Raw genomic sequence first — 27,766 nt, 5'->3', positions numbered from 1 at the left:
TAAATTTAAACTATCACCATCGAGAATCCTACAGTGCAGAAGGAGGCCATTCGGCCCATCAAGTCTGCACTGACCACAATCCCACCCACGTCTCCCCTTAACCCCATGTATTTACCGTACTAGTCCCCCTGACACTAAGGGACAAGTTAACATGGCCAAGCAGCCTAACCCACACATCTTTAGACTGTGGGAGGAAACCAGAGCACCCAGAGGAAACCCACACAGACACGGGGAGAATGTGCAGACTCCATACAGACAGTGACCCGAGGCCAGAATTGAACCCGGGTCCCTGGCGCTGTGAGGCAGCAGTGCTAACCATTGTGCCACTGGGTCTGCATCTATCCTTCTGTTCCTTTCTCCCTTGTGTGTTTATCCAGCTTCCCCTTAAATACATTGACACTATTCATCTCAACCACTCCCTGTCGTGGCGAGTTCCACATTCTCATGACTCTCACAGTGGAGAAATTACTCCTGAATTCCCGATTGGATTCACGAAGTGACGGTCCTTTATTTACGGCCTTTAGCTTCCTGGCTTCCTTTCAAGCTGAAATATTTGCTCTCCGAACTGAACTTTTTCTGTACTGCCTTTGTGATTGGAAAATGCCCCCAGGCGTTTCACAGGAGCGTGAGGCAGATATAATCTGATACCGAGTCACATGGGGAGATGTTCGGAGAGTTGAAATGGGTTTGATGGAGGGTCTCGAGGAGAATAGAGAGGCAGAGAGCAGGCGGGACAGGGGTTTAGGGAGGGAATTACCGAGCTTAGAGCCCAGCCTGCTGAGGTCATGGTCACCCAGAGTGGGGAAATCAGGGGATTCTCAAGAGGCCAGAGTGAAAGGAGTGTGGAGATCTTGGAGGGTTGTTGGACTGGAGCAGATAACAGGGTAAGGGAGGGGGAAGGATTGATGGATTTGAAACAAAGGTAAGAGTTTTTAAATTCTAGACATCTGGTGATCCCTCCAGGCCTCAGACCACACCGGGCTTTTCCCGCTATATATCCACTTGTAATAATTGCGCAATCATGCTCCCTTAAGCCTAAGAACATGTAATCTGTTTTTGTCTTTCTGGTTATGTACAAACCTTCCTTTTAAGAATCAGAACTCACTGTGCAGAACTAGAAATAGAAGATCCTGTGTGAGATATGCATATGTTATTAGTATGTTAGAATCGATATCTGTTTTAATGTTTAATATTGGTATCAGTTTCAGTGTCTCCTCCATCTGTGTGCCTGCACCCTATAAACTTAAGAAAAAAGGAAACTGTGTAGTTATTTTTAGTGATTTATCATTTGGAGGCCCAGGGTGGCATGGTGGCACAGTGGTTAGCACTGCTGCCTCATAGCGCCAGGGACCCAGGTTCAATTCTCGGCTTGGGTCACTGTCTGTGTGGAGTTTATACATTCTCCCCGTGTCTGTGTGGGTTTCCTCCGGGTGCTCCGGTTTCCTCCCACAGTCCAAAGGTGTGCGGGTTAGGTGGATTGGCCGTGCTCAATTGCCCCTTAGTGTCAGGGAGACTAGCTAAGGTAAATGCATAAGGGTTATGGGGATAGGGCCCGGGAGGGCTTGTGGTCGGTGCTGACTGGATGGGCCGAATGGCCTCTTTCTGCATTGTCGGATTCTCTGATTTGCTCCTCTGTGATTTTTTGACACTTGGTCAAAAGAAAATCCCAGAAGGGGCGGGGGGATCCCACAATGCCACGCTGGCATAGCCCACCCCACCAGCATCACCGCCTGCAAGAGATCGGGCTGCCCTTTTTTAAAGGGGGCCCCAATCAACACATAATAAAAAGGGACCCCTCCCCCCTCCCTCACAGACATGCCTCCCTTCCCATCGGGAGCCCCCCCCCTCCCCACCCTGGGCGCTGCCCCCTGGCAGTACACGGGCACTGCCCCCCCACTATGTCATGGGTTGGGGGGGGGCGAGGGGGGGGGATAATCGGAACTGGAAATCCTGACAGCCGTTTGGGGACTCCCATTGGATTCTCCACTCCCCAACCGTCCTTCCCGCTTGCTGAAAACGGGGGTGGAAAATTTGCCCCCCCCCCCCTCGCCCGCAATGACTCCGTGTTTCTAACCTCCCCGTTGATCCTGGGGAATTGAGTCCAATTGGAGTTCCCCTCCCCCATCGCAAATGTTGTGCAGCTGATATCACCAAGCATGGCATAAGGCCACAGATACAGCCTGGCACGTCTGCTGTCTGTGGGCTTAATCACGCACGGCTCAGATTTCTAAACTGCTGGGGGGAAGCCTGTCTGACCAGCTGAAAGCACACTCTCTGCAACAGCCTGACAGCCAGTCACACCGACACTCCCTCTAATATTACTCCAGTGAAAGGCCAGTTTCCACCTCCCAGCAGCCTCCAGTAAGAGTACCGCAGTTTATTGTTTGCAAACATGAACCTGCTTTCTCCAAACATTGCCCCGAGCCACTCAACGCGACGCAGGGTTGGCACAGCAGCAGCAATATCACCTCCTCCTGACTGGCAGGGGCAGCTGGGATTGTTCCCTGAACTTTTACCCCTGGGATAAAGCCCTCCATCTGCGGGGTTCTGGCCTAATTCCCTCCCGCGAAGCCTCACAACAAACCACCCCCCGCCCCCCAACCCCCCCCCCCCCCAACATACCATCATCCTTCCCTTTCTGAAGCTGGTCTTTTACAATGGAACACAGAATCATTGGCTGCCCTGTACCATCCTCAATGACAGGCAGTGAGTACGTGGGTGGCACAGTGGTGAGCACTGCTGCCTCACAACCCCAGGGACCCGGGTTCGATTCCCACCTTGGGTGTGGAGTTCTCCCCGTGTCTGCGTGGGTTTCCTCCGGGCGCTCCGGTTTCCTCCTCCCACAGTCCCAAAGATGTGCAGGTTACGTGCATTGGTCACGCTAAATTGCCCCTTAGTGTCCCAAGGTGGGGGGGGCGGGGGGATTAGTGGGGTAAAATACATGGGGTTACGGGGATAGAGTGGGCCTGGGTAAGATGCTCTGTCAGAGAGTTGGTGCAGACTCGATGGGCTGAATAGCCTTCTTCTACACTGTAAAGTTAAAGTTCGAAGTTTATTTATTGGTGTCACAAGTAGACTTATATTAACACTGCAGTGAAGTTACTGTGAGAATCCCCTAATCGCCACACTCCGGCGCCTGTTCGGGTTACACTGAGGGAGAATTTAGCATGGACAATGCACCTAACCAGCACGTCTATCGGCCTGTGGGAGGAAACCAGAGCACCCGGAGGAAACCCACGCAGACACGGGGAGAATGTGCAAACTCCACACAGACAGTGACCCAAGCCGGGAATCGAACCCGGGTTCCTGGCGCTGTGAGGCAGCAGTGCTAACCACTGCGCCACCCAGGGGCTCTATGAGAAGGCTGAGCCAGACAGAAGGTTGAAAGGTGCGTCGACGGGACAATGGGGTGAAAAACGTGACCTGGCCAATCCTCTCCTGCCTGTTCTCGGAGTGGCTGGGTGGGCAATTACCTCACTGAGCAATTCGATACCCACATCATCCGATTGGCTAATGAGTCTTTGTGTTTCCTGATTGGTGTAGGAAGGCGGTACGTCACAGGGGTGGATGTGTTGGTCGACTAATGTCTGGGCAGCCCAGGCTGGTTCCAAGCAGCACTGTAAGTTCAGTGGGGATTCACGCGAGGCTGGAACTGGAGGCGCACGGTAATTTCAGAGGGTTAGAGGTGGTTACAGAGATAGAGACGGGGGAGAGAATCATAGAATATACAGTGCAGCGGGAGGCCCTTTGGCCCATTGTGTCAGCACCGACAACAATCCCACCCAGGTCCTATCCCCATAACCCCATATATTTGCCCGGCTAATCCCCCTGACACTACGGATCAATCAGCATGGCCAATCAACCTAACCCACACATCTTTGGAAAGGCCATGGAAAGATTTGAGAACAGGCAGATGAGGATTTTAAAATCAAGACATTGCTTAACCAGGAGTCACTGTATGTCAATGAGTACAGGGATGAGAGGTGAATGGGACTAGGTGTGCGTCGGGGTAGCATTGTTATTGCGCAGAAATGGTGTAATAAAGCTACTGCCAACTGTAATTAAACGTCTTCCTGGAGGTTCCATCACATGACTTGCCCCCCACGCTCCAGCCATTAGTCGACCAACACATCCACCCCGTGACCTACTGCCTTCCTACACCAATCGGAAAGCGCCAAAACTCATTAGCCAATCGGATGATGCTTGACTGTCAGACAATCAGCCCATTTTCAATAATTTTCTATCCAGTAAAGATAAGTGTAATGTTGAATGAAATGAAACGGTGCAAGGGAAAATGACAAAAACAATCTCTTTTGTCCCAGTGATTCAGCAGAGTCCTGGGGATGAATCTTCAATACGTGGAGACCCCAGGTCAAGTCTGGAGGGTTGGCAGCCTGAATTGGTTAGTTGCCTCAGACGCCCTAACAAATCAAAGAACAGGTCAGTAATCCCAAGTGTGGCACCTCAGGCTGAACATTCAACGGGGGTAAGTAACATTGACAGTCACCGCCTCAGCTGTGTACTTGCTGCATTCAGGGAGTGCTCCCTCCAGTTCCACGGTCCCAGTCTGACACGTACCAAGTACTCACAGCAACGTGTGAACTGAGGCATGGGCAAACATAGCAAACACTGGCCTTGTGGAAACATCTAGAAACACAAGTGACTTACTTTGGTACTAATGTCTTGTTTTTCTCATAGAATAGACGCAGGTTCTGAGGACTGTTGGCCTGTAAGAGAAAGAGTTTGTTACCTTCAATCATAGAATCACAGAAGCCTGCCTCAACAAAAGCAGCTGTCACCGGGAATGAACGAGGAAATCGACATCCCGGCTGGCACTGGTACATCCGGGCTTCGTCCATCTCCATTCCCAACCTTGATGGGGGCCCTAAAATTCTGCCCCCTCTCTTTTACTGGTTAATCCTTACCTCAGCACGGACCATCTTTAGAAGGCGAGACGTGTGGCAGATTAACACTAACGGTGTATCTCAATCCCACCCCCATTTGAATAGCTTTCTTCCGTTGTTGGGAGGCTGACAAGGTGGCTATGTCGGCAGTGTTCCTGGTTCTAGGGGAAGGTTCATTTACTGCTACGCAAATCCCTTGCTTTCAACACACTGTTATACTGAGACATGGGGTGGGGTTGGGTAGGGGGAATGCAGGGTGCGGGGTGGCGGGGGGGGGGTTGGTGCCTTTATTTTCTTCAGCCCCAATACTGGCCGCGCCTTCAGCTATCTGGGCCCCACACTCTGAAATTCCCTCCCTAAATCTCCCCCATACTCCTTCCTCCATTCAAATGATTCTTAAAACCTCCCCCTTTGACAAGTCTTCTGTCCTAATGTTTCCTTAAGTGCCTGTGTCAAATTTAGTCTGATAATGTTCCCGTGAAGCACTCTGGGATGTTTTACTATGTTAGCGAAGCCGTGTTGTTGGTGTTTATCTGGGATACTCCCCAGAGGAAATACCTTCTTTCTACTCTCGCTAATCCTTCCATCATCTTAAACACCTCAGTCGGATCAATCATTCCTCTCCTACATTTGAGGGAATAATGGCTACTCTATGCAACCTCTCCTCATAAATCAACTCAGTTAGGCTAAGAGCAAGAGACACTGTGAAAGTCAGGATAGGAATTTGCCCGTGGAATCACAGAATCCCTACAGCGCAGAAGGAGGCCAGTCGGCCCATCAAGTCTGTGACAGAACATCTTAAGAAGTCTCACAACACCAGGTTAAAGTCCAACAGGTTTATTTGGTAGCAAACACCATAAGCTACCTCCATAAGCAAACACCATTGCTACCAAATAAACCTGTTGGACTTTAACCTGGTGTTGTGAGACTTCTTACTGTGCTTACCCCAGTCCAACGCCAGCATCTCCACAACAGAACATCTTACCCAGGCCCACAACCCCCTGCCCTACCTCACATATTTAACCCATCTTGGGGCACTACAAGCAATTTAGAATGGCCAATCAACCTAATCTTCACGTCTTTGGACAGGCATTTGTCTAAATTAGGATGGGAACAAGGAATATGTCGAGGTGGTGGGTGGGGTTGGTCTCTCGAGTATGATCTGGACGGCAGAGTTTAATCTGCTCAGGATTCAGGAGTGACCAGGAATGTGACCAATGGTGATAGCTTCCCTCTTTTGATTCTTCAAGAGAGAAGAGCCAACATTTCTCTGGTCGCTCCTTCTCTCTCGCCACAAAGAGTGAATCAAGCGTCAGAAATTGCTTTCCAAGCAAATGGAGGAAAGCAGCAGATGATATGACATCTTCTTGTCAACCTGCTTTAGCTAAGGTGCGCACTGAAAGGATAATGAAAGAAAGAGGGTTTCTTTGTGAAGCAACTCAACTCCCTCAGTAACCGCCCCAAAGGAGGTCACAAGGACTCGATAGGGTGTTGCATCAATCTTTGCTCTGGATTGAAATTACTGTTAAAGTGCAGACAAGCACTGCAGCCATTTTGTGCACAGCAAGATTCCACATACAGCACATCAAGCAAGTGGCAGAAGTTAACCCAATCCCCGGTTGCGTTTTTTGAGGAAACAGTGTGGGCGAGGAGACTAGGAGAACTTTTTCTCCCAACACCATGGGATATTTTAACAGCTTCTTGAATCAACTGTTACAGGTGGAACACCAATCTAAAGGACCAGAAATCATACAAATGCTCCAAATACCAAATATAACTGATTACTTTAGGAAGTCCTGAGATAGTGAAAGGTACTGGATGAGTTGAGGTTTCTCCCTGCGTCTAAGCTCAATGACCTGCTTCATTCCATACTCTCTCCTCATTCCTCACTCTGAGAGCTGTGGAACCAAGGCTCGGTCTGCACTCTCGGGTTACATAAAAGCTCCCACACCCACTATTTCGAAGAGGCACAAGGTTCTCCCCGATATCCTTGCTCAGGGGGTCCATAGAACCCAGTTTGGGAACCTCCGTCCAACTAACATTACCACTCAACCAACATCATTTTTTTAAAAACTATCAGATCATTTGGTCATTATTTCATTGCTGCTTGTGGGATCTTGCTGTGCTTAAATTGGAGACTGTGTTTTGTACACTTCACAAAGTACTTCATTGTCGGTGCAGGCTTGAAGGGCCAAAGGGCCTGTTCCTGTGCTGTAATTCTCTTTGTTCTTTGTTCATTGTCTTCTAAAGTTGCTTTGGGATATCCCAGGACTGTGTAAGGTCCAAGTGCTTCCTTCTCCCTGCCACAGGCCGGGTGTTATGAAGTGGAGGTGAATTCCCCCCTCTGAGAACTAACACTAACCACTCAAAGAGGAGTACCTCGCCTCATAATCTGTTGAAGTGAGTGTGTGAAGTGGTACGATTTGCTCTTCAGCAACTGCTCGTGGTTGAATCAAAATAACTCCCTGACGCTCTCTCTAAAGTCAACACATAACAATTTATTTATCTAATTAACAGTGAACAAGTTAACTAAACTATTAACAAACCGAATGTAAAACAAGATTCTAACGGAATGCTGTTCAGATCAATGCAATTAACAAAAGAGAATTTTAGTCACTCTCTAAATTACAACCAGGTTTTGTGTCTTCTGGAATATTCTGGGCCTTCTCTGTTGATTCTCCTGTCTGGAACTTCTGACTGCTTTGGTACTTTTGTTATTGAGATGAGGCTTTGAGCTAATAGCTGTGAGCTGTGGCAGTTAGACCAGAAGACCAAGGAGCAGAATTAGGCCATCGGCCCATCGAGTCTGCTCCACCATTCAATCATGGCGGATATTTTTCTCAGCTCCATTCTCCTGCCTTTTCCTCATAACCCTTGACCCCCTTATTAATCAAGAACCTATCTATCTCTGTCTTAAAGACACTCAATGACCTGGCCTTCTGCGGCAAAGAGTTCCACAGATTCACCACTCTCTGGCTGAAGAAATTCCTCCTCATCCCTGTTTTAAAGGATCATCCCTTTAGCCTGAGGCTGTGCCCTCTGGTTCCAGTTTTTCCGACCAGTGGGAACATCCTCTCCACGTTCACTCTGTCCAGGCCTCGCAGTATCCTGCAAGTTTCAATAAGATACCTCCTTATCCTTCTAAACTCCAACGAGTACAGACCCAGAGTCCTCAACGGACAAGCTCTTCATTCCAGTTGCTCTCTCCCTCCGTCGCATAGCCCCCTTTCCTTTTATACCTGTAATGACATATCAATATCCCCCACAATATGATTGGTCCTAGGTTGCCAAAACCATCAAATTTAAATTTAATAGGTTCTTGGTATCTAAGTGCCTGATTCAAACTTGATTGGCTGAATTCAAAATGATTCAAAAGCCTGGAAGCCTGTTGCCTTGGCCTTTGATACAAATGGTTCATTTTTGGATTTTTCATTTTGGGCACGCTAGATGTACTTGGATTTTTTGTAACTTTCTAAATACAGAAAAAGCACCTTTTTTTAACAGACAGTTTTACAAACACCATCTTCACAACACCGGGTGATGCACCTCCGATTGTGCAAAGAAAGAGTTTGGACTTAGATTGCCCATTTCATTACCTCAGGAGATCTTTCATGACCTGAAATTAGAAGAGGGAGGTTAATACTATTGAGCCTCGCCATGTGCGCCCAACAGCACGAGGGCGATGATGAGGAAGGGGAAGGGGGCTTACCTGGAAGGGGGCTTTGCCAGTCAGACACTGGTATATAATAGTCCCGATACTCCACAGGTCAGCCTTGGCGTCATAATGCTGGGACATGATCACTTCCGGGGCCTGGTGAGAGAGAAAGAGGACAAGTTGGCTTCATCAATAACACAACGGACATTTTGAGTTCTCCAGAAAACTCTCTCCAATCCAAGTACTGATTCTGCTCAATCTTTCCAATGGGAAACTCATTCAGAAAAGCAGACAGAATCCAGACCTATTTTTAAAATTGTACCAATCCCACACTCAAAGGGACAATAGAACAAGAGTCCGTCATTCAGCCCCCCAAACCTGCTCTGCCCTTCAATTCGATCGCGGCTCAACTGTATCTCCATTTACCCACCTTCGCTCTATATTTCTTACTCCCCTTACCCTTTTTTTTCATTATTCATTCGTGGGGCACAAGCGTCGCTGGCTAGCCAGCATTTATTGTCCAATCCTAGTTGCCCTTGGAGGGCAGTTGAGAGCCAACCACACTGCTGTGGCTCTGGAGTCACATGTCGGCCAGACCAGGTAAGGAAGGCAGATTTCCTTCCCTAAAGGACATTAGTGAACCAGATGGGTTTTTTCCGACAATCGACAATGGTTTCATGGTCATCAGTAAATTCTTAATTCGATATTCTTTATTGGATTCAAATTTCACCATCTGCCGCGGCGGGATTCCCCAGAACATGAGCTGAGTTTCTGGATTAATGGTCTAGCGATAATACCACTAGGCCATCCCTCCCCATTTAAACATCCAACAGCAAATCAGTTGATTTGAAGCATTGAAAACTCTCATCACATCCCAAAGTCACTGGGTCAGAATCCTGGAAGTCCCTCCCTAACAGCATTGTGGGTGTACCTACACCTCAGGAACTGCAGGGATTCAAAAATGCAGCTCACCACCACCTACTCAAGGGGCAATTAGGGATGGGCAATAAATGCTGGCCTAGGCAGCGACACCTACATCTCATCCAAAAATAACTATATTTCTAAAATCCTTTACAGCCAATGAGATGTCGTGACTGTTGCAATGTAGAAAACACAGAAGCCAAATGATCTTGCGCATAGCAAGATCCCACAAACAGCAACATGATGGCACGATGGCACAGTGCTCAGCACTGCTGCCTCACAGTGCCAGGGACCTGGGTTGAATTCCGGCCTTGGTTGACTGTTTGGAGTTTGCACGTTCTCCTCATGTCTGCGGAGTTTCCTCCGGGTGCTCTGGTTTCCTCCCACAGTCCAAAGATGTGGGGGTTAGTTGGATTGGCCATGCTAAATTGCCCCTTCGTGTCAGGGAGATTAGCAGGATAAATATGTGGGGTTACGGGGATGGGGCGGGGAAGAGGCCTGGATAAGTTACTCTGTCAGAGAATCAGTGCAGGCTCGATGGGCCGAATGGCCTCTTCTGCACTGTAGGGATTCTGTGATTCTATGATGCATCCACTGCCTTTAGGACTTGGAAGGGATGAAGCATAGCTCCACTAGAATGTTACTGGAGCTTAAAGGATTAAATTAGGAGGACATTTAAAATAAATCCGGTTTGTACTTCCTTGAATTTAGAAAGTTGGGGATGATCGAATTGAGGTGTTTAAATTTGTTCGGGTGAATAGAGAGAAACTGGGGGGTGGGGAGGGGGTGAGGGGACATCAGAGGCAGACTATTCCAGCAGCACAATAGTGTAATGGAAATCTAAGTTGTCCACCCCCGCCCCCCACACCACCCCCGCCCTCCCCCCCCCCCCCAACACCAAGCCTCTCAGCGTCATGTCGCTGATGGTGGGATCTCGCTGGACGCAAATTAAAAGTATTTCATTGGCTGTAAAGGGTTATTTTTATAAATTTATTATTACACAGGACGTCGCTGGTCAGGCCAGCATGTATCGTCCATCCCTAATTGCCCCTTGAGAAGGTAAGCTGCCTTCTCGAGCTGCTGCTGTGTGTGAGGTGTAGGTACACCCAGAGTGCTGGTAGGAAGGGAGCTCCAGGATTCTGACCCAGTATCACTGGACATGCTGAGGTCACAAAACAAGTTATTTAAATGTAAGCTCTTTAAAGTTGATCACAATGGGTGGAATGTTCGGAATCGTAGCGGGCGGGACAGGACCACGCAAAGGTCTGTTGTCCTTGGACAGGATTTTCTGGTCTTGGGACGAGCGCAGCCGGAAGATCCCACCCATAAAGTGCGGGGGGGGGGGGCGGGGGGTGGGGTCAGAGATCTCACAAATGTGCACAAGATCCTCTCACATAAAGCTCTGCTTCCTAATCCTTGGTTTCTGTGGTAAACGCATAATCTCGGAAAGTAAACAAAGTCAGTTGATGTTTTACTAATGATTCATAACGACCTGTTATAGTATCTGAGCAAGAGTTACATCAGCTAGCAAACTAATACACGAATCACCGGTTCGGAAAAGTTAAATCCATCCACTCTCCAAGCAGCTGCTGTATTGCTCCCATAATGACAAGAGTTGCATCAGAAACCTCGGCCTATGTTTTTGTTCATTGTGTCACGACAGTGCATTCTCGCTGCTTAACTGAGAGACAAACACTGGTCAAGACATCAGGGAAATCTCCCTTTGCTCTTCTTCAAGATAACGTCCATAGGATCTTTTACAAGCCCTCGCCAGGGAAGGTGCAGCCTCGGCGTACGATTTAAATAGATCCAGGCACATGGGGAGCTACCTCATTGAGCTGGCAGGGGTTGCGATGGGCTGAACAGCTGCTGTGTCCTCAGGAGCTGCTTACGTCCCACCACCGTGGCTTTGCCGCTGTAGCTCTGAAATAAGTGCGACGCACCAGGGTGACGGACCTCCCTGGCAGGTGTTTCTGGCGTTCGGTCAGGTGCTGGGGCTCAGGCTCGAGTCCGGGTTCAAAACCAAACCACTCCCCCACCCCACTGACCACCTATTGTTGCACCCTACCCCATTCCTATCATCTCGCTAGAACCACCCCACCCCCAAGCTCTCACCTCTACGCCAGCCCCGACCCCGCCCCCCCTCCTTTCCTCAGAATATCTTCTTTGGTGAAATGCTCCTTATTTACTCCCCCACAGAGTTGATCACCCTGGCAACACAATCCATGTGGGCCTACGTGGGAATGGGCAGTTACAGTACACACCCTGCGGTGGCGAGGGGGAGGCAGGGAGGGCAGCCATATGACTGCAAAGGGTTGGGTTTGCCTCAAACCTCTCAAGACACCATGCTGAGAATTTACAAACAGACAGCTGGTCAGATGACTGGTCTACTGGCTGGTACTGAGCCGTTATCCTGTCGGCTACACCCATATTACCATTGGGGTGCATGCACAGTAACTCAGGCCAGAGGACACTCTTTATTCACAACTCATTCTAGGGCTGTGGCAAGGTTGCCATTTATTGGCCATCCCTGGCTGCCCAGTGCAGATGGTGGTGAAGGTATAGGATCTGTTGAATGTTCACTCAGAGAGCAGTCAAGAGTCGGCCATGGTGTGGGACGGAAGTCACGCATAGGCCCAGATTGGGGAAGGCCAGCTGGTTTCATTCTCCGATAGCAAGTGAACCACTGGGTTTACAGCGATCCAACAGCCTGACTCTCACTTTTACTCAAACCGGCTTTGCACCTTCAGACTTCTTTCTTTCAAAACGGAATCGAATTTCTCATGGTCATGCCAGGGTCGAACTCTCATTCTTTGGGTTATTATCAATAGGTTTAAGGAGGGAAGAATGGTGGAGCGGCAGAGATTCTGGGAGGGAATGTCAGAGTTTAGGGCCTGCACTGCTCATGGTGCAGCCGCCATTGGTGGAGCAACAAGGGGGCGGAGACGTCCAAGGGGCCAGAATTGGAAATGCAATCATCGAATCCCGACAGTGCAGAATGAGGCTATTCAGCCCATCGAGCCTGCACCAAAAACAATCCCACTCAGGTCCTATCCTACAAGATGATCAGAGGATTAGATAGGGTGGATAGTGAGAGCCTTTTTCCTCGGATGGTGATGGCTAACACTAGGGGACATAGCTTTAAATTGTGGGGTGATAGATATAGGACAGATGTTAGAGGTAGGTTCTTTACTCAGAGAGTAGTAAGGGCGTGGAATGCCCTGCTTGCAGAAGTAGTGGACTCGTCAACATTAAGAGCATTCAAATGGTTATTGGATAAACATATGGATGATATTGGAATAATGTAGGTTAGATGGGCTTTAGATTGGTTTCACTGGTCAGTGCAACATCAAGGGCCGAAGGGCCTGTACTGCGCTGTAATGTTCTATGTTCTATCCCTGTAAGCTCATGTATTTACCCAAGCTAATGCCCCTGACACCAAGGGGCAATTTAGCATGGCCAATCCACCTAAACCGTACATCTTTGGACTGTGGGAGGAAACCGGAGCATCCGGAGGAAACCCACACAGGCATGGGGAGAACGTGCAAATTCCACACAGATAGTGACCCGAGGCTGGAATCGAACCTGGGTCCCTGGCGCTATGAGGCAGCAGTGCTAACCACTGGGCCACCGTTGGAGAGTTGTTATGGCTGGAGAAGTTTACTGAGACAGGAAGGGGCAAAGCCAGGGAAGCATTTCAACATGAGGAAGAGAGCTTCAAATCCAAGATGTTGGCAGACTGGGTGCCAATGGAGGGCAGCAAACACAGGGGTGAAAGGTCACTAATATATGTAATGAGATGACAGTGATGATACAGCTGAGTGTTGCAATATAGAGGGTCATAACACCCGCTCAAAGCCATGGTCTAATTTTATTGCACAATTGGAAAGTTTTTTGAAATTCATTCACTGAACAAATTTGTTGCTGGCATTTTTGCCTGTCGCTAGATGTTATTGAGTTCATACAATTGAGTGACTTACTAGGCCAGTGTACACGGCAGTTAAGGGTGAACCACGTTGATGTGGGGATTGGATTCACACATGGGCCAAATGGTAACGGTGGCAGGTTTACTGAAGGAATGCTGCACTGTCGAAGGTGTGTCTGGAGGATGAGAGGTTAAGCCAAGGCCCTATCTCCCCTTACATACGAGGATAAAATATCCTACAGAACTATTTAGATGAAGATCAGTGGGTGGGCTTTCACGCAGCCAACATTTATCCCGTAATCACACCAAAGAAAGTAGATTGTCATATTGCTGTGCATGGGATCTTGCTGTGCATAAACTGATTGCTGCATTTCCTACAACAACGATGTTAAAAAGTGCCATGGTGGCACAGTGGTTAGCACTGCAGCTTCACAGCGCCAGGGACCTGGGTTCGATTTTCAGCTTGGGTCACTGTCTGTGTGGAGTTTGCACGTTCTCCCCGTGCCTGCGTGGGTTTCCTCCGGGTGCTCCAGTTTCCTCCTGCAGTCCAAAGATGTGCGGGTTAGGTGGATTGGCTGTGCTAAATTGCCCCTTAGTGTCCAAAGATGTGGATTAGCCATTGTAAATGTGGGTTCCAGGAATAGGGTGGGGGAAACGGCCTGGGTAAGGTACTCTGTCAGAAAGAATCGGTGCAGACTTGATGGGCCGAATGGCCTCCTTCTGGACTGTAGAGATTCTCTTAATGATGTTTAAAAAGTGCCCATTGGCTGGAAAGGACATTGTAAAAGGCAGTGGATAAATGAAAGTCTTTGGGTGGAATTTTCCCACCCCACCTGCCCTGGGAATCGCAGCGGGCGGGGGCACACCATGCAAAGGTCCATTGACCTCGGGTGGGAACTTCCGACCTTGGGCAATCGCTGCCGGAAAATCCCGCCCTTTGTCTCTAAAGGAGAATGAGTGAACCAGTTGGAGGTTTGGCACAATCCCATAGCTTCGTGGGTACTTTTAACTGCCATTTATTCTTTATTTAAACTGAAATCAAACACTCAAAATCGCACGGTGGTAATGGAAAGTCATGTTTTCTGGAGGAGATTAGTCACATAACCACTTCAGTGTCAGACGCGAGCTACGAAACAGTCTGAACTCACTCTGCTGCATACTCACCATATACATGGGCGAACCGCACAAAGTTGCTGCCAACATGTTGGTCTGTAAGTATCGGGCAAAGCCAAAGTCAGCTGTGTTCAAATTGGAGAAGAAAAGGATTCAGCAATATTGCCAAAGCAAGTTTACTCGGTGTTTACACTCGAAACATAAGCAGAAGCTTTCAACAAAATAACACAAGCAGCATGTTTGAGGTACACTCATGTTATCAAAGCAATCATTGCCTTCAATTGGAAAAGGCTCATTAAACCGATTCCCTTTAACTGTTATCATCACACTAAATCCTTCAGGACTCCTCCAGAGACTCCAGGTCTCGGAGAGTAGCCACCAGCACAAAACTGCAAGCAAAGATATAAAGAGCAAAGTCATCGGGGTGTGCAGAAAGCGGAGTTCTTTTTCATTTTCTCTCAGTGTCTCTGCTTACTGTTGCAAAGTTGGGAAGAGTCATTGTAGATTGGGAGGTAGGAAGTTAGATTTTGCTGTTTGTAAGAATGGCAAACCTGTAAAATACTGGGACGGCGGGGTCGGGGGGGTGGGGGGGGGAGGCGGGGGGCACTGCATGGTCCCTTTAAGAGGTGGTGCTTTTTCTGTGCTTAGAGAGTTTAAAAAAATGCAAGTACACAGAGAGCCCAGACTGAAACATTTGTATCAAAAGGCCAAGCAGCAGTTTTTTACCAAGACAACAGGCTTTTGAATTTAGCCAATCAATTTGAATCAGGCTGTTAGATACCAAGAACCTATTAAATTTAAATCTGATGGTTTTGACAACCTAGGACCAATCCTACTGTGGGAAATATTGATATGTCATCACGGGTATAAAAGGGGGCAGTGGGACAAAAAGCAGAGAGTAACTGCCACCTGCCAGAGATAACAGCTCTCAGCTCAACTATCTCTCTCTCTCTTTCTCTTTCTCGAAAGAGAGAGAGAGAGAGAATCGCTGGCTCTATGTCTTAGAGAAAGCACCATCTAGATAGCAAAGGTACCAAAGAAGAAAGAAGTTCCAGACAGAAGAACTGTCTGGAAGGCCTAGAATATTCCGGAAGACACAAAACCTGGTTGTAATTTAGAGAGTGACTAAATTCTATTTTGTTAATGAGTGGGAATTGTATTTATTTGAACAGCGTACCATTAGAATCATGTTTTATTTGGGAATAGTTAATAGAAGGGATTTATTCGGTTTGTTAATAGTTCAGTTAACTTGCTCACTGTTAGTTAGATAAATAAATTATGTGCTGATTTTAGAGAGTGTCAGGGATTTATTTTGTATTCAACCACTACAAGTTGCTGAAGAACAAGTCACACCACACACTTTTTACAGATTATAGGGCGAGGTACTCCTCTGTGGGTGTCTCGGTGTTAGTTCTCAGAGAGGGATCCACCTCCGCTTTATAACATTACTAATTATAAAAAACACTTGGAGATGGAGGAGAAACGGCTGATTGGCTAAGTCATAGTCAAATCAGATGAGAGTCTGTTCATGTTCTGATTGGCTGAGACAGCAGGTCAATGGGATTCTGGGAATGTTGGGCAGGGCAATCTGAAACAGGACACCATGTGATGAAACTCAAGGAATTCATCCAACTGGAGTTGGTAACCCAATATGATAATGTGGAGATGCTCGAGAGCTTCAGGTTTCTAAGTGTTCAGATCATCAACAACCTGTCCTGGTCCCCCCATGCCGACACTATAGTTAAGAAAGCCCACCAACACCTCTACTTTCTCAGAAGACTAAGGAAATTCGGCATTTCTGCTACGACTTTCACCAATTTTTACAGGTGCACCGTAGAAAGCATCCTTCTGGACGTATCACAGCTTGGTATGGCTCCTGCTCTGCCCAAGACATCACAAAACTACAAAGGGTCGTGAATGTAGTCCAGTCCACCACGCAAACCAGCCTCCCGTCCATTGACTCTGTCTACACTTCCCGCTGCCTTGGGAAAGCAGCCGGCATAATCAAGGACCCACCCACCCCGGATATTCTCTCTTCCACCTCCTTCCGTCAAGAAAAAGATACAAAAGTCTGAGGTCACACGCCAATCAACTCAAAAACAGCTTCTTCCCTGCTGCCATCAGACTTTTGAATGGACCTACCTCGCATGAAGTTGGTCTTTCTCTACACCCTAGCTATGACTGTAACACTGCATTCTGCACTCTCTCATTTCCTCTCTATGTACGGTATGCTTTGTCTAGTGCGCAAAAACAATACTTTTCACTGTATGTTAATACATGTGACAATAATAAATGAAATCAAATCAGTAAATAATCACATACGACCACTGGTTTTCTAGGGAGTCAGACTGAACTTCAACAGGGCAGATCTACCTCAAGATTTATCTCTTCCTGACTCACGCCCAAGTTTATTTCTGCATCTGAGGAATGACTTGAAATATTTTTGGCGGGTTTCCCAGCCTTCTCTTTCGAATCATCGACGCAGGAACTGATAACTCTGGTTGGATATTCCATCACCTGACCCCCTGTCTCCAATTGACCTGCTCCTGCCATTGGCTACCCAACACATTCATTGTCACGGTAACCCCACTCCCTACAACCAATTGCCAAGCCAACAGACACTTTTAGGCAAGATTTCCCCATGGCCCTTGGAGCCCCAGTGTTTCATACAAATAGGAGTTCTGAGACTAAAGTTGCAGACAATAAAGCTGGCACAGCAATATCCCTGGAGATGGTCTTCCGATTGTGTGGCAAGCTTGGACTTGGCCAACTGAGGATGGGAGGAGGGCTCTTGATGCTGCCAGCCCTATCAGATCAAGCAAATCATCTCCAGGACATCACTGCAGGAGTTCCTCAGGGTAGTGTCCTGGGCCCAACAATCTTCCATCATAAGGTCAGAAGTGGGGATGTTCGCTGATGTTCGCACAATGTTCAACATCATTCACGATTTCTCAGATACTGAAGCAGCCCATGTCCAAATGCAGCAAGACCTAGATAATATCCAAGCTTGGGCTGACAAATGGCAAGTAACATTTGTGCCACACAAGTGTCAGGCAATGACCATCACCAACAAGAGAGGATCTGATCACCTCCCTGCGACATTCAATGTCATTACCATCACTGAATCCTCCACTATCAACAGCCTGGCGGTTCCCATTGGCCACACAAACACGGTGGCTACAAGAGCAGGTCAAAGGCTAGGAATCCTGTGGTGGGTAACTCACCCCCTGACTCCCCAAAGTCTGTCCACCATCTAAGGAGTACTCTCCATTTGCCTGGAGGTTCCCTTCCAGTCACTCACCATCCTGACTGGGAAATCAATCGCCGTTCCTTCACCGTCACTGGGTCAAAATCCTGGAACTCTCTCCCTAACAGCACTGTGGGTGTACCTACACCACACGGGACTGCAGTGGTTCAAGGTGGCGGCTCACCACCACCTTATCAAGGGCAACTCGGGATGGGCAATAAAAGCTGGTCTCGCCAACAATGCCCACATCCCATGGATGAATTTTTTTTTTAAATCAGACAGCCCGCAGTTTTGAATCCTCTCAGTGTTACCAGGGGCAGTGGATGCTACCGAGCTAGATAGGAGATTGAGAGGGCACCTCAACATGGAAGCACTCTCCCAGGGTACATTAAAAAAACAATTCAGCGAGGCTAAGCAGGCAAGCTTCTCCGATTGGAAGGAAATTCCCTCCAGGTGAACTGCGGCCTTTTCTGCTCCTGGCCCTCTCTGACAGGATGGAGGCTCCAGCACCCATTAGCCCCCGACCTGCCATTGGGGGGAGGGGGGGTGCCTCCATCAAGCTGAGAGCCTCCCACAAAGCAGAGAGTCACGACCCTGCTGACAGAATACTGACGTGGAGATGCCAGTCACATTGTCTGTACCTTTAAGGCTTGATTACCTGTAAAGACTCGCATTCCAACCATTATTTTCTTAGAAAGAAATCTTAGAAACCCTACAGCACAGAAAGAGGCCATTCGGCCCATCGAGTCTGCACCGACCACAATCCCACCCAGGCCCTACCCCCATATCCCTACATATCTACCCACTAATCCCTCTAACCTACGCATCCCGGGACACTAAGGGGCAATTTTAGCATGGCCAATCAACCTAACCCGCACATCTTTGGACTGTGGGAGGAAACCGGAGCACCCGGAGGAAACCCACGCAGACACGAGGAGAATGTGCAAACTCCACACAGACAGTGACCCAAGCCGGGAATCGAACCCAGGTCCCTGGAGCTGTGAAGCAGCAGTGCTAACCACATTATTTTGTAAATTAAGTTTGTGTCTTTATATGTCCTGTTTGTGAACAGAACTCCCACTTACCTGACGAAGGAGCAGCACTCCGAAAGCTAGTGGCTTTTGCTACCAAATAAACCTGTTGGACTTTAACCTGGTGTTGTGAGACTTCTTACTGACAGAATACTGGCCAGCACTCAAAATAATCCCTAATTGGCTGCAGATGGGCTGTTCTCCTCCAATGAGTAGGAAGATGATCTGGTTCCAGGCTATTCCTAGGACACTTCCTGCGACGATACTTTTCCATTCTGAAATGTATTTTAGTCATGTTTCTGGTGCAGGATCTGTTCTATGCACTTGGAGCTGGTTTGTCTGGATCCGGCAGCACTGTGTTGTTACTGCAGCAGCGTAATTGATCTTAATTGGTACCATGTTCGTTTTAATCTGAACTAATGTAGGATTCTGTTGTTTTGTGTTTTCCCCTGGGACATTCCAGAGTAGGGCTTGATTGACAGGTAAGGTCATACGACTGGGGTGGGGCTAGGCTTTCACAGAGAACTCAAGGCATTCTGCTTTTTAGGATCTTTAGAGAGAGTTTGCTTTCTCTGTATGTCTTGCTCTGCTTGAAGTGGAGACTGGAATCTGCCAAGAAATAAATCTCTTTCTCTAAGATTCTGATGTTTGGGGGTGGAGCTTTTTTTGGAGGTTGCTGCATAAGAATTAGAAGACAAGTGTCTGCCTGGATCACTCTCCAGAAGTGTTAAAAGGCCAGAATTCTAGTAGCCAGGGAAGCATATTTGGTTTCTGTGCTAACTGATTCAGAAAGAAAGGATTTATGTCTGTGTGGGGATACTACTAAACTGGAACAATAGAGATAGCTAGCTGTTAAGAATTATACTTTGTTATGTTTAAGTATTTTAATTCGTAAAAGTTATGCTGACTATTTTTGTTATATTCAAACTTTGTTCTTAAATAAATTTTGTTTTGATAAAAGCTTCCTAGTGGATCACTGGAATCGTACCTGGAGGGAAACACCTTATGCTCACCCTAATGTAAAAGTTAGTGACTAGGCTAACTTCACAAAATACCTTGGAGTTTCTGATCTGGTCCTGAACACTTCCCCCTCAGCAGGAATGCACTGGGATGGCTGCCCACTGCTTTCCCAGTGCTCTTCCCCCCACCCTGTGTCCTAACCCCCTCATCAGACCGGGAAAATTCAATCCGTTGTTAGCCAGTTGGTAGATTTTCGACCATCAATCAAAAGCCTTACCCCCACCATCTCCAATATTTTGCTAACAATTAAACAGGAGGCCAAAAGATAAATTTCTGTCTGCCCCTGCAACGTTTCTCCTGGGAATTTCCTTGGCCGTTAGTTCCTGGAGAACGCAGGGGCCACACAGGGAACACAGAGTTTGAGTGGGTGGGATGAGGCAGGGTTATAGTCAGAGAGTCATAGAGGTTTACAGCATGGAAACAGGCCCTTCGGCCCAATTTGTCCATGCCGCCCTTTTTTTGAAACCCCTAAGCTAGCCCCAATTGCCCGCATTTGGCCATATCCCTCTATACCCATCGTACCCATGTAACTGTCTAAACGACTTTTAAAAGACAAAATTGTACCCGCCTTTATTACTACCTCTGGCAGCTCGTTCCAGTCACTCACCACCCTCTGTGTGAAAAAATTGCCCCTCTGGACCTTTTTGTATCTCTCCCCTCTCACCTTAAACCTATGTCCTCTAGTTTTAGACTCCCCTACCTTTGGGAAAAAATATTGACTATCTAGCTGATCTGTTGCCCTTCATTATTTTATAGACCTCTATAAGATCACCCCTCAGCCTCCTACGCTCCAGAGAAAAAAGTCCCAGTTGTCAGGGTGGAGGAGAATGTGAGGCCACAGCGGGTGGGGGGGGGTTCGAAGACAAGGGTGGGAATCCTTATATTAAATGTTGGGACGCTGGAAGGTAACTTCAGCCGTGGAGTTAAAGGCAGGCAGGAGTTGCGAATGGATTGGATACGGGCAACAGAGTGTTGGATCAGCTCGGATTTCCTAGAGGGTGAAGCATGGGAGGCCAGTGAGAGGTCACTGGAACAGTTCCCAGTTTATAGATAGTGCTTGGCTGGGGGTTTCAGCAACAGTGTGATTAAGGCCTGGAGATATTCAATGTTATGAAGGTGGGAGTAGGTGGTGTTTTCGGAGAGGTTACAGGAGTTAAAAAGTACAGCTGGGGGTGGTGGGGGTGGTAGAGGTTACAAAGAGGGGTGAAAGTGGGCGATGTTCCATCTTTATTGAACGCACTGCATTCATTTGCTCCTCTTGCAGGGCAGGGCTTACTGGTCTCTAAGAACACAGGGTCAGGTAAGGATAGCAAGGTTTTCCACAGTCAAAATAACCAGTCAGTCAACTGAGTAACCGGGCCAAGGAAAATACTGGGCGGAAGGAAACAGGCTGAAAAGAGCCTCAACTTCTGGGCAACTTTTCACTTTTCCAATCCTGAAAAGAACAATTTTTCTTGTTGGACAACATGAAGCTTTCGATGGAGCCTGACTAACCAGTCCAGCCCGTACTGACTGATTACTTCCAACTTTTATTCTCTTTGTAACATCCCACAGGAATGTTATCCAAAGCATTGTGAAACTCTAATGATGTCATTACTAAATATAGCACAACAAGAAGCAACATCCATAGCTTGGAAAGAATAACACCTAAGATTTTAAAAAATTATTTCCCGGGATGTGGATAACACTGGCTGGGCCAGCGTTTATTGAACTGAGTGGCTGGATAAATCACTTCAGAGGGGCAGTTCAGAGTTCGCCACATGTAGGCCAGACCAGGTAAGGACAGCAGATTTCCTTCCCCAAAGGAACCAGATGGGTTTTTACAATAGTTTAATTCCAGATTTTTACTGATTTCTAATTTCACTATCTGCTCTGGAGGGATTCGAACCCAAGTCTCCTGGGTCTCTGGATTACTAGTCCAGTGATAATACCACTACACCATCACCTCCCTATATATATCAGTTTAGTGCCTTTAATATAGGAATATAGTAACATAGGAACAGGAGTCGGCCATTCAGCCCATTGAGCCCACTCTGCCATTCAGTAAGATCATGGCTGATCTGTGGCCTAACTCGAAGTAGCTGCCTTAAGCCCATGTCCCTTCATACGCCTGCTCAATAAAACTTTGTCTGTCTCAGACTTAAAGCTAACAATGGAACCAGCATCCACTGCCATTTGGGGAAGAGTTCTAAACCTCCCCCACTCTCTGTGTGTAGAAGCATTTTCTAACATCTCCCCTGAATGGCTTGCCCCGAATTTTTAGATTATGGCCCCCTGATTCTAGAGCTTTCAACCAGTGGAAACAGTTTATCCTTATCGATCTTGTCCTTCCCTGTAAATATTCTGCAGCAAAACAGGAGTGGCATTTATCTGTTACTGAGCCACCCAGAGGTGAGCAAAGGTCTGGTCAAAGAGATAAGCTTTAAGGAGCCTCTTACAAGGAAGAGACTGAGGTGGAGAGGTTTGAGGAAGGAATTCAGGAGCTTGGAGTGAAGACAGTTGAAGGCACAGTGGATTGCTTAAAACCAGATGTGCAAGAGGCCAGAATTTTTAACAACTTTTACAGATGCACCACAGAAAGCATTCTTTCTGGTTGTATCACAGCTTGGTATGGCTCCTGCTCTGCCCAAGACTGCAAAAAACTACAACGGTCGTGAATGTAGCCCAATCCATCACGCAAACCAGCCTCCCATCCACTGACTCTGTCTACACTTCTCGTTGCCTTAGCAAAGCAGCCAGCGTAATTAAGGACCCCACGCACCCCGGACATTCTCTCTTCCACCTTCTTCCGTAGGGAAAAAGATACAAAAGTCTGAGGACACGTACCAACCGACTCAAAAACAGCTTCTTCCCTGCTGCTGTCAGACTTTTGAATGGACTTACCTCGCATTAAGTTGATCTTTCTCTACACCCCAGCTATGACTGTAACACTACATTCTGCACTCTCTCGTTTCCTTCTCTATGAATGGTATGCTTTGTCTGTATAGCGCGCAAGAAACAAAACTTTTCACTGTATCCTAATACATGTGACAATAATAAATCAAATCAAAATTGAACAGTCGCAGCTATCTCCGAGAGTTGTGGGGATGGAAAAGATTACAGAGATAGGGAAGGGAATGAAAAGGGCATTAGAAGTTTATGAAGATAAGGATGAGAATTTTAAAATCAAGGCAGTGCCGTACCTAATGTTGGTTAGCCAGTGTGGTGAAGATGGGTGAATGGGAAATGGTGAGTTAGGATATGGGCAATAGTGAGTGCCCCAAACTCTGCAATTAGCCATTAAGTTGCTGGTTTACACTGAATGAGATATTGATGAAGCGTAAAATATATCACAGGGGCCGTTAGGATGGGGCAATTTTGCTTGGACCTCTCTGTCCAATACTAGATTTTGTCCTCCCAATCTTGGATTGGTGACTGCAAAGGGCAGGTTGTGTTGCAGATCACACTGGGAAGACTATGCTTTGACGGCCTTCATCGTAAGGAGTGTTTGAATACAAAGCCAAGGACCTTTCAGCTGGTCCAGGGTCTTACTCAGACCCCCTGGTGTAACAGTTCAGTTCTGGGCAGGGCAGCTCAAGGAGAGCCCACGTTTCGACCCTTCATTAGATGAGCTCTGACGAAGGGTCAGCCAGACTCGAAACGTTGGCTCTATTCTCTCTCCACAGATGCTGTCAGACCTGCTGAGATTTTCCAGCATTTTTCAGTATTTGTTTCAGATTCCAGCATCCGTGGTATTTTGCGTTTATTAAGAAGGGGACACTGGCCTTGGGTGCAGTGAGAATTCACCAGAGTGAAATTGAGGTTAAATTATGATCGCAGGTTGAGCAAACTTGGCCTTATTCCCTTGAGCTGAAATGGCCGAAGGGCGGTTTGATCAAAGTAGAGGATCGAGCTTTCCCAGGATGCTCCTCATCCCCTTCCTTCCAAAGGAGGATCCCCCTTGGAAGCATTTTGCACCCAAATTCTTTTGTTTTTTTTCTTAAAATGAGTGAGAGATCATTTTAAGGGAAACTCAAACAAACCTTCCTAAATCGAGTCCTGGTCAGATGGGCTTAAAGATCCCACGGCACCAACTGACAAAAGTACTGGCCTCTTCTCCCTCACGTAACCCTACAGATTAATTGCTCATTCATCTCATTTCATGTTTAGCACCTTGGGATGGTTTTCTTGTGTGAAAAAGAGTGACAGAAATGCAAGTCGCATGTGCCGAATGGCTGCTGCATTTGCCACTGTGGCAATGGTGAACGTAAGCTTTTCATTGGAGGCAAAGCGAGGTATCTTTCCATTTAGCTGCAGAGTGATCTAATACAGGTCTTTAAAATGATGGCAGGTTTCGACAAAGTGGACGCAGAGGGAATGTTTCCTCTTGTGGGGAAGAGCATTAGCTCAAGGCAATCAGTATAAGACAGTCACCAAGAAACCCAACTGGCAGTTCAGAAGAAACCACTTTACTCAGAGTGAGAAGAATGTGGAACTCGCTATCACGGGGAATGGTCGAGGTGAATAGCATTGATGCATTTGAGAGGAAGCTGGATAAATAATGGGGGAGAAAGGAACAGAACGTCGCTTTGATAGAGTTTGATAAGGGAGGATGGGAGGAGGTTCCAGTGAAGCATGAACAGTAGCATGGACTGGTTGGGCTGAATGGCCTGTTTCTAGGCTGTATATTCTGTGTAATTCTATGCAAAGCCCCTCAGAATATGATACAATGTTGAATAAATGCAAGTTTTTTCCCTCCAATATACTCAAACTGCTATGTGCCTTAATCAAAAAGCTAAGTTAAGAACAAAGAAAATTACAGCACAGGAACAGGCCCTTCGGCCCCCCAAGCCTGCACCGACCATGCTGCCCGTCTGAACTAAAACCCTTTACCCTTCCGGGGACCATATCCGTCCATTCCCATCCTATTCATGTATTTGTCAAGACACCCCTTAAAAGTCACTATCGTATCCGCTTCCACTACCTCCCCCGGCAGCGAATTTCCAAGCACCCACCACCCTCTGTGTAAAAAACATGCCTCGTACATCTCCTTTAAACCTTGCCCCTCTCACCTTAAACCTATGTCCCCTAGTAATTGATTCTTTCTGGGAAAAAGCTTCTGACTCTGTCCAGGCCCCCTCATAATCTTGTAGACTTCTATCAGGTCGCCCCTCAACCTTTGTCGTTCCAGTGAGAACAAACCAAGTTTCTCCAACCTCTCCTCATAGCTAATGCCCTCCATACCAGGCAACATCCTGGTAAATCTTTTCTGTACCCTCTCCAAAGCCTCCAGATCCTTCTGGTAGTGTGGCGACCAGAATTGAACACTATATTCCAAGTGCGGCCTAACTAAGGTTCTATAAAGCTGCAACATGACTTGCCAATTTTTAAACTCAATGCCTCGGCTGATGAAGGCAAGCATGCCGTATGCCTTCTTGACTACCTTCTCGACCTGCATTGCCACTTTCAGTAACCTGTGTACCTGTACACCCAGATCCCTTTGCCTATCAATACTCTTAAGGGTTCTGCCATTTACTGTATATTTCCTATCTGTATTAGACCTTCCAAAATGCATTACCTCACATTTGTCCGGATTAAACTCCGTCTGCCATCTCTCCGCCCAAGCTGCCAAATGATCTATATCCTGCTGTATCCTCTGATGGTCCTCATTGCTATCTGCAAATCCACCAACCTCTGTGTCGTCGGCAAACTTACTAATCAAACCAGTTACATTTTCCTCCAAATCATTTTTATATATATTACAAACAGCAAAGGTCCCAGCACTGATCCCTGAAGAACGCCATTTGTCACAGCCCTCCATTCAGAAACACACCCTCCCACTGCTACTCTCTGTCTTCTTTGACCGAGTCAGTTTTGTATCCACCTTGCCAGCTCACATCTGATCCCATGCGACTTCACCTTCTGCATCAGTCTGCCATGAGGGCCGTTGTCAAAGGCCTTACTGAAGTCCATGTAGACAACATCCACTGCCCTACCTCATCAATCACCTTCGTCACTTCCTCAAAAAACTCGATCAAGTTAGTGAGACATGACCTGCCCTTCACAAAACCATGTTGCCTCTCACTAATACGTCCACTTATTTCCAAGTGGGAGTAAATCCTGTCTCGAAGAATCCTCTCCAATAATTTCCCTACCACTGACGTAAGGCTCACCAGCCTATAATTACCTGGATTATTCTTGCCACCCTTCTTAAACAAAGGAACAACATTGGCTGTTCTCCAATCTTCTGGGACCTCCCCTGTAGCCAGTGAGGATATAAAGATTTCTCTCAAGGCCCAATAAGGACACTACTTTCTCAAGAGACAAAGGAAATTTGGCATGTCTGCTACAATTCTCACCAACTTCTACAGATGCACCATAGAAAGCATTCTTTCAGGTTGTATACAGCTTGGTATGGCCCCTGCCCTGTCCAAGACTGCAAGAAACTACAAAGGGCCGTGAATGAAGCCCAGTCCATCACTCAAACCAGCCTCCCATCCATTGACACTATCTACACTTCCTGCTGCCTTGGCAAAGCAGCCAGCATAATCATGGACCCTATGCACCCTGGACATTCTCTCTTCCACCTACTTCCATCAGGAAAAAGATACAAAAGTCTGAGGTCACGTACCAACTGAGTCATAAACAGCTTCTTCCCTGCTGCTGTCAGACATTTGAGTGGACCTACTTTGCATTAAGTTGATGTTTCTCTACACCCTAGCTATGACTGTAACACTACATTCTGTACTCTCTCCTTTCTTTCTCTATGAACGGTATGTCTTGTCTGTAGAGCGCGCAAAAAACAATATTTTTCATTGTATACTAAAACATGTGGCAATAATAAATCAAATCAAATCAAAGAATGATAAGAGCACAGGAGGCCATTCGACCAGTCATGTTCATACTGGCCTTTGAAAGAGCTGTCTAAATAATCCCACTCGCTCTGCTCTTTGCCATGGCCCTTGCGAAGTTATATAGAACCATCGTGGGTCCTCTTTATCAATGAGGGCCCATGCTACACAACATTCACGGAGGTCACTACAGCCAGACTGGACTCTCACCTATCTTGATGCGGATGTTGTTGGGGTTGGACTTGCGGCCTCCAGTGCAGGACAGGAGGATGTTCTGCGGCTTCAGGTCACGGTGGATGACCCCTTTGCTGTGCAACATCTTCATGGCGCCTGCTATCTGCTGCAGGAAAAGTCGGATGGTGTCCTCGCTCAGTGTCCCCTTGGCTGGAAAGAAAACGAGAGGTCGGGCACGAGCTTTGGGTTAAACTCGGGAAACGCAAACCCTCACCGGGGAAAACATGCTCATCGTGCTGCAGCTGGTGAATTTGCTGGCTGGGATTCCAATTGCGGTGCCCTGAATCCGCACCGACAACAATCCCACCCAGCCCCTATCCCCGTAACCCCACGTATTTACCCTGCTAGTCCCCCTGAAATTAAGGGGCAATTTAGCATGGCCAATCAACCTAACCTGCGCACCTTTGGAGTGTGGGAGGAAACCGGAGCACCCGGGGGAAACCCACGCAGACACGGGGAGAACATGCAGACTCCACACAGACAGTGACCCAAGCCGGGAATCGAACCCAGGTCCCTGGCGCTGTGAGGCAGCAGTGCTAACCACTGTGCCACTATTCCTGGCAGTGCCATAGTGGAAGTTACATGTTGCAAAATATTACAAGCTAGCAAAGAATTTAAGGACAAAACTCGATTGGTCGATTGCCTGTATCTGAGTCAGTTCAGTGTATGGATCGGTGTTACACAACTCTCACTGCGCGGGTTTTTCTGATCGTGTAGCTCTTAAGCAGCGCCATTGAACACTAGGTCTATTAACCTATACACACTCCAGCATTGGAACACCCAGACAGCTGACATGTTCTGGACATCCTGTACTTTTACTTAATACTGAAGAGACAGAACTTCTTTTGACTGCTCTGTGCAACTTGTCAAGGACTCTCAAGATATA

At 47.4% G+C, this 27,766-nt stretch overlaps 1 protein-coding gene across 4 annotated transcripts in view; it reads right to left on the bottom strand.

Annotated features, from left to right (window-relative positions):
* ulk1b (unc-51 like autophagy activating kinase 1) overlaps positions 1 to 27,766 on the bottom strand; it is a 130,148-nt gene that overhangs the window by 65,774 nt on the left and 36,608 nt on the right. For all 4 annotated transcript variants that reach the window (XM_078227155.1, XM_078227154.1, XM_078227157.1 and 1 more), the window contains exons 6-9: positions 26,857 to 27,030; positions 14,570 to 14,643; positions 8,614 to 8,715; positions 4,669 to 4,727 (exon numbers count right to left, since the gene is read on the bottom strand). In XM_078227155.1, coding sequence (XP_078083281.1) covers positions 4,669 to 4,727; positions 8,614 to 8,715; positions 14,570 to 14,643; positions 26,857 to 27,030 — 409 coding nt within the window. The remainder of the gene's footprint in view (positions 1 to 4,668; positions 4,728 to 8,613; positions 8,716 to 14,569; positions 14,644 to 26,856; positions 27,031 to 27,766) is intronic.

The sequence above is a fragment of the Mustelus asterias genome, chromosome 13, assembly GCF_964213995.1.
Source record: "Mustelus asterias chromosome 13, sMusAst1.hap1.1, whole genome shotgun sequence".
Taxonomy (NCBI): domain Eukaryota; kingdom Metazoa; phylum Chordata; class Chondrichthyes; order Carcharhiniformes; family Triakidae; genus Mustelus; species Mustelus asterias.
The sequence above is the reverse complement of the archived record's forward strand: the minus strand, read 5'-3'. Positions and strand labels throughout refer to the sequence as shown.